The following is a 13,491-nucleotide window of genomic DNA, read 5'->3' on the forward strand; positions in this document are numbered from 1 at the left end:
TCAATAATAAGAAAAGTCTAGTTGAAGCTTTGGATCCACTTCAGTTGTTGGTATTGATCATTGACACTTATGTTTTTTTATTTGACTCAATAAATTAGTTATGGGGTGGAAGACGCTTTTCACCATCATATCTCTCCTTAAGCATATATTAATTACGAAATGTTCTCTAATTAATCACTAATCAATAAGTTGCCAAGGAACGTCATTGGGGCTTTAGATTCATACAACTGTCAATTGCATTAAGAAATAAAGAGACCTAATTCTAGCTATCCAAACGTATGGTGATCTTGCTAGATTATGCAATCTCCTTGGTGTTTACACCAAGAGTTACTTGTGTTTGAATAATTCAAGCAATTATGGAACTAAATTACCCAAACTAACAAATTATCACTTTGCAATCAAGAATCAATGGGCCATATTGATCTAAACAACAAAGTAACAATAGAATTAAGCATGAAATTGCATAAATATTGATAAATAAAATATGAACATCATAGGTTCAGATCTCCCAATTCATTAACAAACTGAAGTTTCACTTAATCTTCAACTAGAAAAAGAGGTTTTAGCCAATAATGGCTGAAACTAACATTAAAATCAAAGAAAGAAAGCAAGAATAAGAAATTGGGCCGGCTGGGCGGCTACTAGAGGCACGCGATTGCTGGAGGTGATGATCTCTGAAAAAGATCTCCCCCCTTTGGTTGCTGGATGGCTCTCTATTTATATCTGAATGTGAAACCCTAGGTTATCCCTTGATTAGATGGAGTTATTTTCCAATTTGGATTTGAATTCCTTTTGGCAATTGAGTTTCCTTGCAATTTGGACTCCTTGATGGGCGGAATTTTGTTGGTGAGGTGTCCTGAAGTGTTTGGAATAGGACGGACTTCTGAAAGTTTGGATTTCTGGTTTCCCGCTTTTCTGTTATTTTCTGCTGCAAAATCTGTTTGCGCTACTATTTGGACAAACAGCCAGTCAACACAGTCAATTATGTGTTGTCTGTCATTCTACCTCTGTTCTGCGAGATTTGTTTGCCTAGTTGTTTGGGCAAACAGCAGGTCAAACAGCAAGTCTGCACTACTCTTCATCCTTCTCCCGTTTCTGCTGCAACTTGGTTTGGGCAGTTGTTTGGGCAAACTAAGCTTAGCACACCAAACTTGATCTATTGGATTTCTCTTCCATTCTCTTTGGGTAGTTTTTAGGTCATTTTTCATCAAATCACCTTTTTACACAATTTTCTGCAAAAATATATTAAAACCATAAAATTAGATAGAAAATTTGTAATTTAACATCAATAATATGAAAAATGGGCCTAATTTTGGTTTGATTACCTGCTCTCTTACCTTCCGTCATATCACTGGACTAAGCCATCCCTTAGTGAACCTGCGTGCGGGTCAGTCTGGCCCGCTTTGGTTACGGGCTGGAGTACATCATATTGGACCGGCCTGCTCTAAGAGATTCTGATGGGCTTGGACCTGTATCTTTCCCTAGGACTCGACTCCTCCCTTGGGTGTAAGAAGCTAGCGATCATAAAGATAAAATTTATTTATTTAATTTTCAAATAAAATTATAGTTTTCTTAATATAATTTTAAGATAAAAATATAGTTTTTAAATTAAATTTTAATTTCTGATTTAAATTTTAAATTGAACTGCCATCGCCTCCGGCTGAGCCGTTCAATAGATCCATGGGTTAGATAGGTCACCACACAAGATCCTTCCTAAACTCCTTCAAAAACAAAGGAGATACACTGCGAAGAAACGTTATAGCTACCACTTCAAATGTAGTGTCCCACATCAATTATTAAGAGGAAAATTGATGGGTAAGAGCCGATCAGAAAATTGTGCAATAGCTAAAAACGATCGTATGATAAAATTTCTCCCTCTGAAAGACTAAATTGCTTATTTTGAGTGAAAACTTTGACAGCTAGTAAAAGTACACAACAGCAAATATACAACACAACAAGCGAGGGTGATACTTCTTCAGCCATTAGAAATTCCAAATCATTTTCTTTGAAGAAATCTAAGCAGTTCGACCAAATTCCTGTGAGAAGAGCCACCTGGTGTTGTGGACTCCTCTGCTTTGATCTTCCATTCCATTGCCTGCCTTTTCATTTCTTTACCCTTCTTTCCATCCATCAACTCTCTCACAAGCTTTTCCACTTCTTCTCTTTTTACATCATTATCAATCTCCATTCCAATACCCCATTCATTGCAAGCGAACCAACAATTGGTCTGTTGCTCCGCGAAGAATGGCCAACAAACCACTGGAACACCTCCACATATACTCTCCAACGTCGAATTCCACCCCATATGACTTAAAAATCCTCCTACTGCAGGATGCTTCAAGATTTGCTCTTGTGGAGACCAGCTCGCTAACTTTCCTCTGTCCTTGGTTTCAGACACAAATTCGGGTGGCAACATCGCAGCTTCGCCAACCACAAGATCTGGCCTTATTATCCACAAAAATGGTTTCTTGCTGTTGGCTAGCCCCCATGCAAATTCTACCATTTGTTGTGGGGTTACCACAGTGATGCTACCAAAATTTACATACACAACAGAGTTTGGTTCTTTTGAATCAAGCCAGTCAATACACTCTGGCTGTTCTTTCCACAGATTTGAACCAATGTTTCTCAATTTGCTGTCTGGGATCTGATCAAGAAGCAACTGAAGAGGACCAATAGTATAAATAGGAGGTAACATGGTGAAAAGAACATCCAACACATGTTTCTCAAAGGCCTCGAATGTGTTCAAAATGATAGCGGAAGCTCTTGAAGTTCTATCTACTTCCCTTGCAATGAAATTGATCATTATGTCATTTCTTTCAGTAGTTCTGAAAAAGCTTGGAAGATCCCTTAAGCGAATATTTTTCATTCCTGGAATCCAGTCTATGGTTGTATCCAAGTACCCATTTGTTAGATAGCTCTCATCTGCATTTCACAGAACAAATCAAGTGCAAGAAAGATTCAGTAAACCTACGTACAGAACCTACTCTTCTGCTAACTATATCTAAAAAGAGGGTGAGAGTATTAAACCTTTAAGAGGTGTTAAGCCCCTTTCAATCAGATGACGATAATGAGCATAGGCCAAAACGCCACAGGAGCTGGGTGTCCAGAAAAGTACATCAGGAATTCCAAATTCATGAGCTGCGTCAAGAGTGAAGCTCATACAAGCATCAGAAATAACACAAGTAACAGGTGGGACAGTATTGGAAGAGTTGAGCCTGGAAAGAAGATGGCGAAATGGGAGTAAGCAGTGCTTGGAGGTGGAGTCACAGAGAGAAGGGATGTCTTGGGTGGCATTTGCATCAGAAGGTGGAAGGCCATCAGGGATAGAATCAAAGTGAAAATCTGGCAATCCGTCAAGAGAGTCAGGGCCTCTAGACCTGAGCAAGCGTCTGTGGTTATACTCTGAGTTGACGAAAGTTATGTGAAAGCCATTGGAGTGGAGGATTTTCGCAAGCTTGAGCATTGGATTTACATGACCTTGAGCTGGATATGGTACGCACACAGCATGAGGTCTCTCGTCTCTTGCAATGGCGAAGGAACCCATCTGTGCTTGTGCAATTGTGTAGTAATAGTCTATAAGAGCTGTAGTTGATCAGGAAAAATGAAGCTAAATGCTGCTTCTTATAACCAAAGAGAGGTTGGCTTCAACAGTCCAATCGATAATAAGAAGAAAAAAAATATTTATATGTAAAATTACATCTAAAATTAATAATTTATCATATATAATATATATATATATATCTTGGACGGCCATGTTGAGGCAAGGGGCCATGACTCCCGAAATTTTTTTAAGGGTATTAGTGGAATTTTATACTAATATCCCAAAAATCTAAATTCTTCTCTCTTTTTTAATTTTTTTTTCTCACTTCCACATCAACCCCAACTTCCCAATTTCTTTCATCTCTCAATTTCTATCCAACAAGTTTCATTTTAATTCACAAATTTTATTTTTTCAAATCCACTCTCCATCTTCCTCTCTTTTTCAAGGTGAGTTATTTTCTCATTTTCTCATTTTATTTTTTTATATTATTCTTTATCGGTAAGAATTAATTTATATTTTTATTTATTTTATTATATTATTAATTTATTATTATTTATTTAACTTTATTATTATTATTATTATTATGGATAGTAGTTTAATTAACTTAAAATTAAAAAAATTGTGTAAATTTTAAATATTATTTTTATGGATAATAATTTAATCTAATCAAAATTATTAAAATAGTGTAAATTTTAAATAATATTTTTAAAGGTAATAATTTAATCTAATTAAAATTTAAAAAAATTTGTAAATATTAAATATTATTTTTATGAATAATAATTTAGTGTAATCAAAATTAAAAAAAAAATGGTATGTAGGCGCGGCAGGAGATACTCGTTGTATAAAATTTAAATCAAGAGATGATAATAAAGAAATCAGGAGATACTCGTTGGAGTTTTCATTATTGTATATTAATTAATTTGATATATTTATTTTCATTCGTGATTGATGTTCTTAAGTATAATGGTGAAAATGGTAATGATGATCCACAAAGGGGTGAAGTAATTGAGTTGCTAGATATTATGAGTCGTTTTGAATTTATTTTTGTGTCGCTTCTCATAAGAAAAGTTTTGAAAATCACTCATGACTTATCACAAGTTTTGTAAACAAGGATCAATATATTGTAAATGCTATGCAGCTAGTTAAAGTTTTCAAATGTCGTTTGCAAATTGTAAGAGATGATGGTTGGAAATTTTTACTACTTGAAATAGTACAATTTTGTGGTAAACATGATATAGTTGTATTAAAGAGGGATGGTTTATATACAATGAAAGGGATATCTAGAAGAAGAACTGAAAAGATGACAAATCTTCATTTCTACCGTGTTTAGCTATTATATTCTATCATTAATATGCAGTTTCAAGAACTTAATAATCGTTTTGATGAGGTGAATATAAATTTGCTTTTATGTATGGCATGTCTTGATCTTAAATATTCAATCTCTTTATTTGATGTGAGCAAATTGATTGAACTTATAAAATTTTATCAATGTGAATTTTCTCCAGTTTCTCTACTTGAATTTGAATCTCAAACTTGAGAACTTTGTATTTGATATGCGTATGGACAATAAATTTTCTGATGTGAAAAGAATTGGAACTTTTTGTTAAAAATATGGTAGCTACAAGAAAGTATATTGTATTTCCTTTGGTGTATATGTTGATTAAATTGTCATTGTTATTATCAGTTGCTACAGCTTTCTGCAATGCAGATCATCAAAAATCGATTCCGCAATAAAATGGGGCATGATTTATTGAATTATTGTTTTGTAAATTATATTGAAAGAGAAGGCTAAACTAATCTAAAATAAAAAAATAAATCAATTAAACAATATAAATTCAACCAAAACCCAACCAAATAATCGAACAGAAAACCACCGCATACTACCCACACTGGAGCACCAACAACAGCCAAAACAAAACATGATGGACAACAAAACCAGATCAACATCTCCAATGAATAAGGGCGGCTAAAAAACAATGAGATCAAAAGAACAAAGAAACTACAATACACACATGCAAAAAAATAGAAATAGAGAAGAGAGGCCGCTGGTGAGTGTAGTCCACTGACAGAAGCAGATTCGAGGAAGGAGCCACCATAGAGCTCAGCCAAAGAAGACCAATGGAAGCAGTGGCCACTGGACCTATCGGTGCGGTCCCAGAATATGATATTGCAAATCGAAAACCTCAAGGTACTTGCATCAGCATCTTTCTTGTCAACGTGACTATCAGAGACCACCAGAGAAATGGACAACAAAATAAAGTAAAAATAAAAGCCAACCCAGCTATCTATGACAAAGAAAATTGGAGAAGAAAATTCGAGAAGAACAGCGACTCTAAAAAAATATCCTCTTCCCTCTCGCTCTAAAGTCAGGAGAAGAAAAAATACCACCAAATCCAAAAAAAAAAAACACGAATAAAATCAAGTCAATCAAGAGTAAAAACAATAAGAATCAGACCCTAAAACACAAAGAATTTCTTATCCCTTACTCTTCTCATTTGCTTTTATTACAATTTAAAAAAATTCTATACTATTTTTCTTTTAGTTAAATATTATAAATAAATAATAAAATAATAAAATAAATTTAATTCTATTGGATACGATCATACATACTACAATTAATAAGCATCTGATACCCTCTTTAATCAGCTTTCTTTTAATAGTTACTAATACATATCTAATATATTTAAAAATATTTTTATTTAATTTTATAAATTTTTTATTTCTATAAATTCAATAATGAGGTTGGATTAATTATATAATTTTGTAAATATGTCAATTCCATCATTAGTTTACATTCATGCACTTCAAAAGCTCCGCCGTATATTAAAAATAAATTTAATAATTATTCAATCAAATATTTATAAATAAAAATTCATATATTAATTTTATAATATAAATAATTAATTTAACCTAAAGCAGCCATTAAAACATAGGAAGAGCCGAAGAGTGACTAAGAAGTTGAAAATGACTGGGCCGGCAACCCCTTGCACCAAGCTCCAAAAGTTCGGCTGCTTTTTTGTTTGTCCAAATCTTATCGTTATAAATTATTTTTTAATCATATTAAATTTTATATTTCAAATCAAAATCAACTGATAATTTCATTTCTTAATATGGAATGGCGGCTAGTTTTAATATTTTAGAACTTTTGAATATTAAGATTATTTAATTAACGTTAAATTTAATATATTTTAATGTAAAAGTATAAAAATAATTAAAAATCATATTTTAAATTATTTAAAATAATATTTAAAATAAAAGATAACATAAATGTGATGTCGACAATCTAAAATTATATCGATACGTATGATGGCTAACACTATCATCAGTCTTTTTCGATTGAATTTCATAATATTTTCCTTTTTAGATTGTTTTTGTCTATAGATGATTTTTGTCTTTTTTATTTTTTTTTGCGTATTGGTCTTCTATTCTCTCTATCGCTTGCAATAGCTATTGCAGTGGTTACGTATTGAACAATGTCGACTCAGACTCAGGCTTTTCAATCTCAGCGAGTGGCAATTGCGATTGATTTCTAAATTTATTTTTGTCCATTATTTTTAGTCTATTTAAATGTCAATTTCTCTTTTGTCTTGTTTGATTGTTAATTCAGTTTGATTTATTTGATATTGATATTGATTTTAATTTCGATTTGAATTTATAATTTTATTAATTTTAATTTATTTTAATTTACTTAGTTTTGATTCATGGTAGAGTAGACTTTTAGTCTGCTTTCAAAAAGAGTAGACTTTTAGTCTCTTTGATGATCTGAGATTCGGTCAATAAGGTTTACAAATAATTTCTTTTTTAAGCTTAGAAAAACTTTTCTTGCCAGGAGGGTGTCTCTCCTTTTATCTTGTTTTTCCAGCGGCGTGTCACAATATTTCTACTACAAGACCACCTTTCCTGGCGGGGTTGGAGAGAAAGAGTCCGAACCCAGTGGAGGTCCGATCTTAGGGCCTAATAGACTGAACCGGTCTGATTGGGGGTTTAGTAGGAGTCTGGCCTCGAAGCTGAGCGGAGTGGATCGGGCTCAATCGAGAAACCTTGGAACCTTCAAGTCGCGAGCCGTTCTGATGGGCCAAGTCAGAGCTCGGGCCAAAAAAATCCAGCGGTTATCACTTTTAATAACTTTTTTTTTATAATTATGTCTTCTTTGAATTTTGAAAATATAATTTTATATTTTCATGATAAAAAAAATATTCAATTATTTTCTTTAAATATTGCACATGTTGGCTGGTATGACGTGAATGTTTACAATTTACCTTTAACTTTTATCATAATAGAAAAAGAAATAAATCTTTGAGAAGCATAATTTTATAAGTTTCAAATGAATAAATTATGCAGAGATAAAGGTCAGTGCTTAGATATGATGTGTCATGCTCCAACTGCAACTGTCCAAAGAAACAAGTTACTAGAGATATGATGCTGTGATACTTTTCAATATTTTAGGGTTTTTTTTATTATTTTTTATCATGGGATTGGTTTTGTATTCAACAGCAAAAATTATTTAAAATGATCAATTACGTCTAAAATATCAATTACTTCTTAGACGAATAGTTTATAAGTAAAAAGAGAAAAAGCCAAAAGAGAAAAAAAGAAGAGAAGAGCAGCCGTCGTCAAAAAAAAAATTGTTAAGGGTACTCTTAGATATTTACTTTTAGTGGGTGTTTCGTAATTGTCTTGTTTGTCTCTCCATTGTCTTGTTTGTCTCTCCATTGTCTTGGAGCATAGGAAAAAGATTACAAGTTGTCTTTTGTCCTTTTGCTTTCTCAGTGTTCCCTCACTAAGAAAAAATCGGTTGGTTGTGATTGTGTTTTTTTTTTCCTTTTCAGGTTTCGATATTTAGCTAATAAAGGATATTTTAAGGTGAACCTACATTTTGGAGGGTGCTCTGATTGATTTTTTAAAGAAGATTATCGACCAATGATGTTACATCTGAGGACCACACTGCTATGTTGTTTAGTAGTTCTTGATCCTATTAGCTGATGATCAGCTAGGCTAGGCTCTGTGTGTCTCCTTCTCACCATGATCAGTGCCATTCTGCTATTGGTGTGTTATGAGCTTTTTTTTCGCTTGCATATTATTTTTTTAGATGTTTTTGTGTTGGTTTCGTTCTGGGCTATTTTTTGTGGTGGTTGATTGTGATGCTTTTTTGGTTTTAAGGGGTGGCTCTCTATATTCATTGACCATGAACGATGAGGTAAATTGGTGTGAGTTGTTTTGGTCGATTCTGTCTTATTTTTGACTGAACTTGTGATGGTTCAATGTTTTATTTTTATTGTCTATTTTTCGACATGTTGTTGATCGTCGATGGTGTTTTATTATTATAGTTACGATAGAATTTTCTAAACAGTGCAGTGAAATGAGGCTCTCAACCATCTTGCTGAACCGGCTTGATTTATTGATTTTTTTTATTTTAATTTTGATTTATTTAACTGATTTTATTGTTTGACATGTGGCTTTAATTCTTCATAATCTCCAGCTCTATGAGCCTTGATAAATGCAATCAATTGCACATAGATAAAAAAAAAAATAGTTTATAAGTTATTTAACTTAATGTCATTATTATAAAGAGTATTCTACTGACTTTACGGGTCAAAGAAAGAGTTATTAGAAATATTTTAAAAGTGAAATTAGTTCTAAATTATTTGATATTTAAATTTAATTAAATTAACTAACTCGAATTTAGGCTTTACTAAAAATAAGAAAGCATTTTTTTAAAAAAAATTATTATGAGATCATAAATTTTAATGAAATTAACTAATAAATTTTTATAATTTTTATTTCTAATTAAAATATCTTCTATTTTTTCAAAATACAATCTTTAATCTTTTTATTAATAATTATTAATAGATTCTATTAGTTTTATATGAAAAGTCAATATTGCTCTTTTATAATAAAAAAAGAAGACATCAGCACTACCTCTCTCCACCTTCATCTCCACCTATCCACCATTCTCTTCAGTGATACTAAAATCTATTTACCCTCGTGAAATCTCTTGAAAAATCAAGAAAATCAACGAAAATAAAAATGGAATATTGTTCTTCAAAGTTAAGAAGAAAATCAAGAAAATCAACGAAAATAAAAATGGAATATTGTACTTCAAAGTTAAGAAGAAAATCCAAAAGAAATTATACACACTAGTGAGAACAAGGAGCACATCCGGCTTTTATTGTCGGGCCAAAATCTAAAACTAAAAAAGGAGAAAAATGGAAAGCAAAAACGGCATAGATTTAGTTTGCAAAGAATGAAAAAATGAGGATCGAACCGAATCGAGTCGAGTTTTGATAAATTCATGTTTGATTAGAAAATAAATTTAAAAATTCGAGTTTCAGCTTAAAGTCTACTCGAGTTTCATTTATAAACTCGAGCTTCATTTATAAGTTCGAGCTCAATTCATAAAATAAATATTAAACTCGAATTCGAATCGAACTTAATTTGTAATAAGTTTATTTATCACATTAACAAACCAATTCAAACTCTATTCAAAAAACTTGAATTTGAGCTCATTTAGGCTCGAATTTGAGCTCGATTATATTATAAACAAGCTAAATATAATTTAAATTTATTTAAATTATAAACAAATTTAAATTATAAGGTTAGTAAGAGACTTCTAGATTAAATTTTTTTATTTAATTGAAATCTCTCAAACCTAAAACTAATGAAAAAAAATGTAGAAGGGTTATTATTTTATAGAGAAGTCAGGATTCTCCATATCCCTTCAACTTTCGATGTGGGATTAGTATTAGCAAATAAGCTTGTTCGCGAGTCTGCTCATGAACTTGTTCACAAGTCTGTTCAAGAGTCAGTTTGCGAGTCTAAACGAGTCTAATACTGTTAAGTTTAAACTCGACTCGTTTATTAAACGAGACTAAAAAGTGTGCTCGAGTTCGGTTCGTTTAGAAAACGAGTCGAGACTGATCGAGTTTTTATCGAGTCGAATCTCAAATAGTTCACGAACAATTTGGTTCGTTTACCCCTCTAAACGAGGGAGAGCACTAGGTTTTAAAGTTTAAAATCAAGAATACCTTTAGTGAATGTTCTAAATATGATAAGTCCCTATATCTTCTATCGCAATAGAAATACAATCTCTTGTCTCTAATTCTAAAGATGTCCCCAAGGGCAGATGGCTTGCGAGGAGCTTTAGGTAAATATCAAAAAAAGCCTCCCTTGCCTTTTGTCCCTGGCTCCAATTACTCTGGTATTGTCAATGTTGCAAGCAAGGTTTCCCCACAGTATCTCTTTTGCTAGACATAAAACACTACCTACAGTCCACTGACAGATTCAAAAATAAAACACTACCCAGTCTACTGACAGAGGTTAGAACTAAGCCCATCAAAAAGGACTCGTAGCACGTAATGGGTCTATGAGGCGGAAGACCATGACCAGGCAGGGAAACCTTGAGTGCTGTCGATACCGATACTTGAATCCGCTGTTTGGAGATGGTGAAATCACCGTCAAAGAAAAAAGAATAGAGCAACTGTGACATGCATGGCTTCAAGCCCTTATATAGAACCTGCACAATTCAATCTCCTTCACAAAAGAACATCATCACAAAAGCAAAAGTTATTGGGGAGAGAGAAGGGAGCATATCAAATAAGCTAGCGGCTAAGGGAGGAGGAAAGGCTCATCAGCGACTCATTTGCGCCTTATGGATGACAAACTTCAGCCTATCTAGCGAGATACCACACTCTCCCAAAATCACCATAACAACTTCTTCATTCCAGATCTGCAAATCCATGACCCATCAACCACAAAAACCAAACTCTTATGCCTAACAACCCGACCAAGTAAGGAGGCTCAGCATGCATCCACAAGAACTAAAAGAAAAGTACTAGAGCAACACCAACAAAAATGAAAAACAAAGCGGAAGGCAACCCTTACAAAACTCTCATTAAGAAAACACTGATTGCCAACAAAACACTGAAAAGCTGCAGATAAAAAAGTCTTGGAATCCTAAGAAAAGAGGAAAAGGGAGAGGAAAGTCTCTATAAACCAAAGAGAGCGAAGAAAAGCGTGCATTTTCACAACTATTCGGAAATTTAAATTTGGTAGTTCTCACACCTTCATTTTTGTTTGGCATGAAACTTGCTAAATAAACAGAAAATAATTATGACAATTGCAGTAGAATTTTTTTTCTTTAAATAAAGAATCTACAATCCAATGGAACATAACCACCAAATATGACAACTAGTAAAAGTACACAGCAAATATATAATAAAAACAAACAATGCTCAACCAACGGGTGTGATACTCTGTATTACCGTTAGAAATTCAACCTCATTTTCTTTGAAGAAATCCAAGCAGTTCGACCAAATTCCTGTGAGAAGAGCCACCTGGTGTTGTGGCCTTCTCTGCTTTGGTCTTCCATTCCATTGCCTGCCTTTTCATTTCTATACCCTTCTTTCCATCCATTAACTCTATCACAAGATTCTCCACTTCTTCTCTCGTTACATCGTTATCAATCTCCATGCCAATACCCCATTCATTGCAGGCAAACCAACAGTTGGTCTGTTGCTCCGCGAAGAATGGCCAACAAACCATTGGAACACCTCCACACACACTGTCCAATGTCGAGTTCCACCCCATATGGCTTAAAAACCCTCCTATTGCAGGATGCTTCAAGACTTGCTCTTGTGGACACCAGCTCGCTAACATTCCTCTATCCTCAGTTTCAGATACGAATTCCGGCGGCAACATCGCAGCTTCGCCAACCACAAGATCTGGCCTTATTATCCATAAAAATGGTTTCTTGCTGTTGGCTAGCCCCCAAGCAAATTCCACCATTTGTTGTGGGGTTATTACAGTGATGCTACCAAAGTTTACATACAGAACAGAGTTTGGATCTTTTGAATCAAGCCAGTGAATACACTCTGGTTGTTCTTTCCAAAGATTTGAACCAATGTTTCTCAAGTTGCTATTTGGGATCTGATCAACAAGTAACTGAAGAGGACCAATAGTATAAATAGGAGGTAACATGGTGGAAAGAACATCCAACACATGTTTCTCAAAGGCCTCGAATGTATTCAAAATGACAGCAGAAGCTCTTGAAGTTCTCTCTATTTCCCTTGCAAGGAAATTGAGCATGATGTCATTTCTGTCAGTAGTTCTGATAAAGCTTGGAAGATCCCTTAAGCGAATATTTCTCATTCCTGGAATCCAATCTATGGTTGTTTCCAAGTACCCATTTGTTAGATGGCTCTCATCTGCATTTCACAGAGCAGATCAAGGGCAATAAGGATTCACAAACCTACAAAATCGATTCTTCTGCTAACTATATTTAAAAAGAGGGTGAGAGTATTAAACCTTTAATAGGAGTCAAGCCTCTTTCAATCAGATGACGATAATGAGCATACCCCAAAACGCCACAGGAGCTGGGTGTCCAGAAAAGTACATTAGGAATTCCAAATTCTTGAGCTGCGTCAAGAGTGAAGCTCATGCAAGCATCAGAAATAACACAAGTAACAGGTGGAACAGTACTGGAAGAATTCAGCCTGGAAAGAAGATGACGAAATGGGAGTAAGCTGTACTTGGAGGTGGAGGCACAGAGAGAAGGAATGTCTTGGGTGGCATCGGCATCAGAGGGTGGAAGCCCATCAGGGATGGAATCAAAGTAGAAATCTGGCAATCCGTCAAGAGAGTCAGGGCCTCTAGAACTGAGCAAGCGTCTGTGGTTATACTCTGTGTTGACGAAAGTTATGTGAAAGCCATTGGAGTGGAGGATTTTTGCAAGCTTGAGCATTGGATTTACATGACCTTGAGCTGGATATGGGACGCACACAGCATGAGGTCTCTTGTCTCTGGCAATGGCGAAGGGAACCATCTGTGCTTGTGTATTGTGTAGTAATAGTCTACAAAAGCTGAATTTGATCAGGAAAAATGAAGCTAAATGCTGCTTCTTATAACCAAAGAAAGAGAGAGGTTGGCTTGAACAGTTGGATTCCAGTGAAATG

At 34.1% G+C, this 13,491-nt stretch overlaps 2 protein-coding genes across 3 annotated transcripts; both read right to left on the reverse strand.

The window, feature by feature from the left end:
* Nucleotides 1–1,860: 1,860 nt before the first annotated feature.
* Nucleotides 1,861–3,598, reverse strand: LOC110618455 (7-deoxyloganetin glucosyltransferase). Of its 2 annotated transcripts, XM_043958081.1 has the most exons (3): nucleotides 3,432–3,591; nucleotides 3,028–3,365; nucleotides 1,861–2,922 (listed from the first exon to the last, which is right to left on the reverse strand). In XM_043958081.1, exons 1-3 carry the CDS (start codon nucleotides 3,542–3,544, stop codon nucleotides 1,997–1,999), a joined length of 1,377 nt encoding a protein of 458 aa, XP_043814016.1. In that variant the 5' UTR covers nucleotides 3,545–3,591; the 3' UTR covers nucleotides 1,861–1,996. The 2 variants fall into 2 exon arrangements, with proteins under 2 accessions (XP_043814016.1, XP_021617278.1); XM_021761586.2 differs by having other exon boundaries at nucleotides 3,028–3,598.
* Nucleotides 3,599–11,657: 8,059 nt separating this feature from the next.
* On the reverse strand, nucleotides 11,658–13,491 carry LOC110618454 (7-deoxyloganetin glucosyltransferase). Its single transcript, XM_021761585.2, has 2 exons — nucleotides 12,845–13,491; nucleotides 11,658–12,744 (listed from the first exon to the last, which is right to left on the reverse strand). The coding sequence occupies exons 1-2, from the start codon at nucleotides 13,359–13,361 to the stop codon at nucleotides 11,819–11,821; spliced, it is 1,443 nt and encodes a 480-aa protein (XP_021617277.1). The 5' UTR covers nucleotides 13,362–13,491; the 3' UTR covers nucleotides 11,658–11,818.

The sequence above is a fragment of the Manihot esculenta genome, chromosome 7 (assembly GCF_001659605.2).
Source record: "Manihot esculenta cultivar AM560-2 chromosome 7, M.esculenta_v8, whole genome shotgun sequence".
NCBI lineage: Eukaryota > Viridiplantae > Streptophyta > Magnoliopsida > Malpighiales > Euphorbiaceae > Manihot > Manihot esculenta.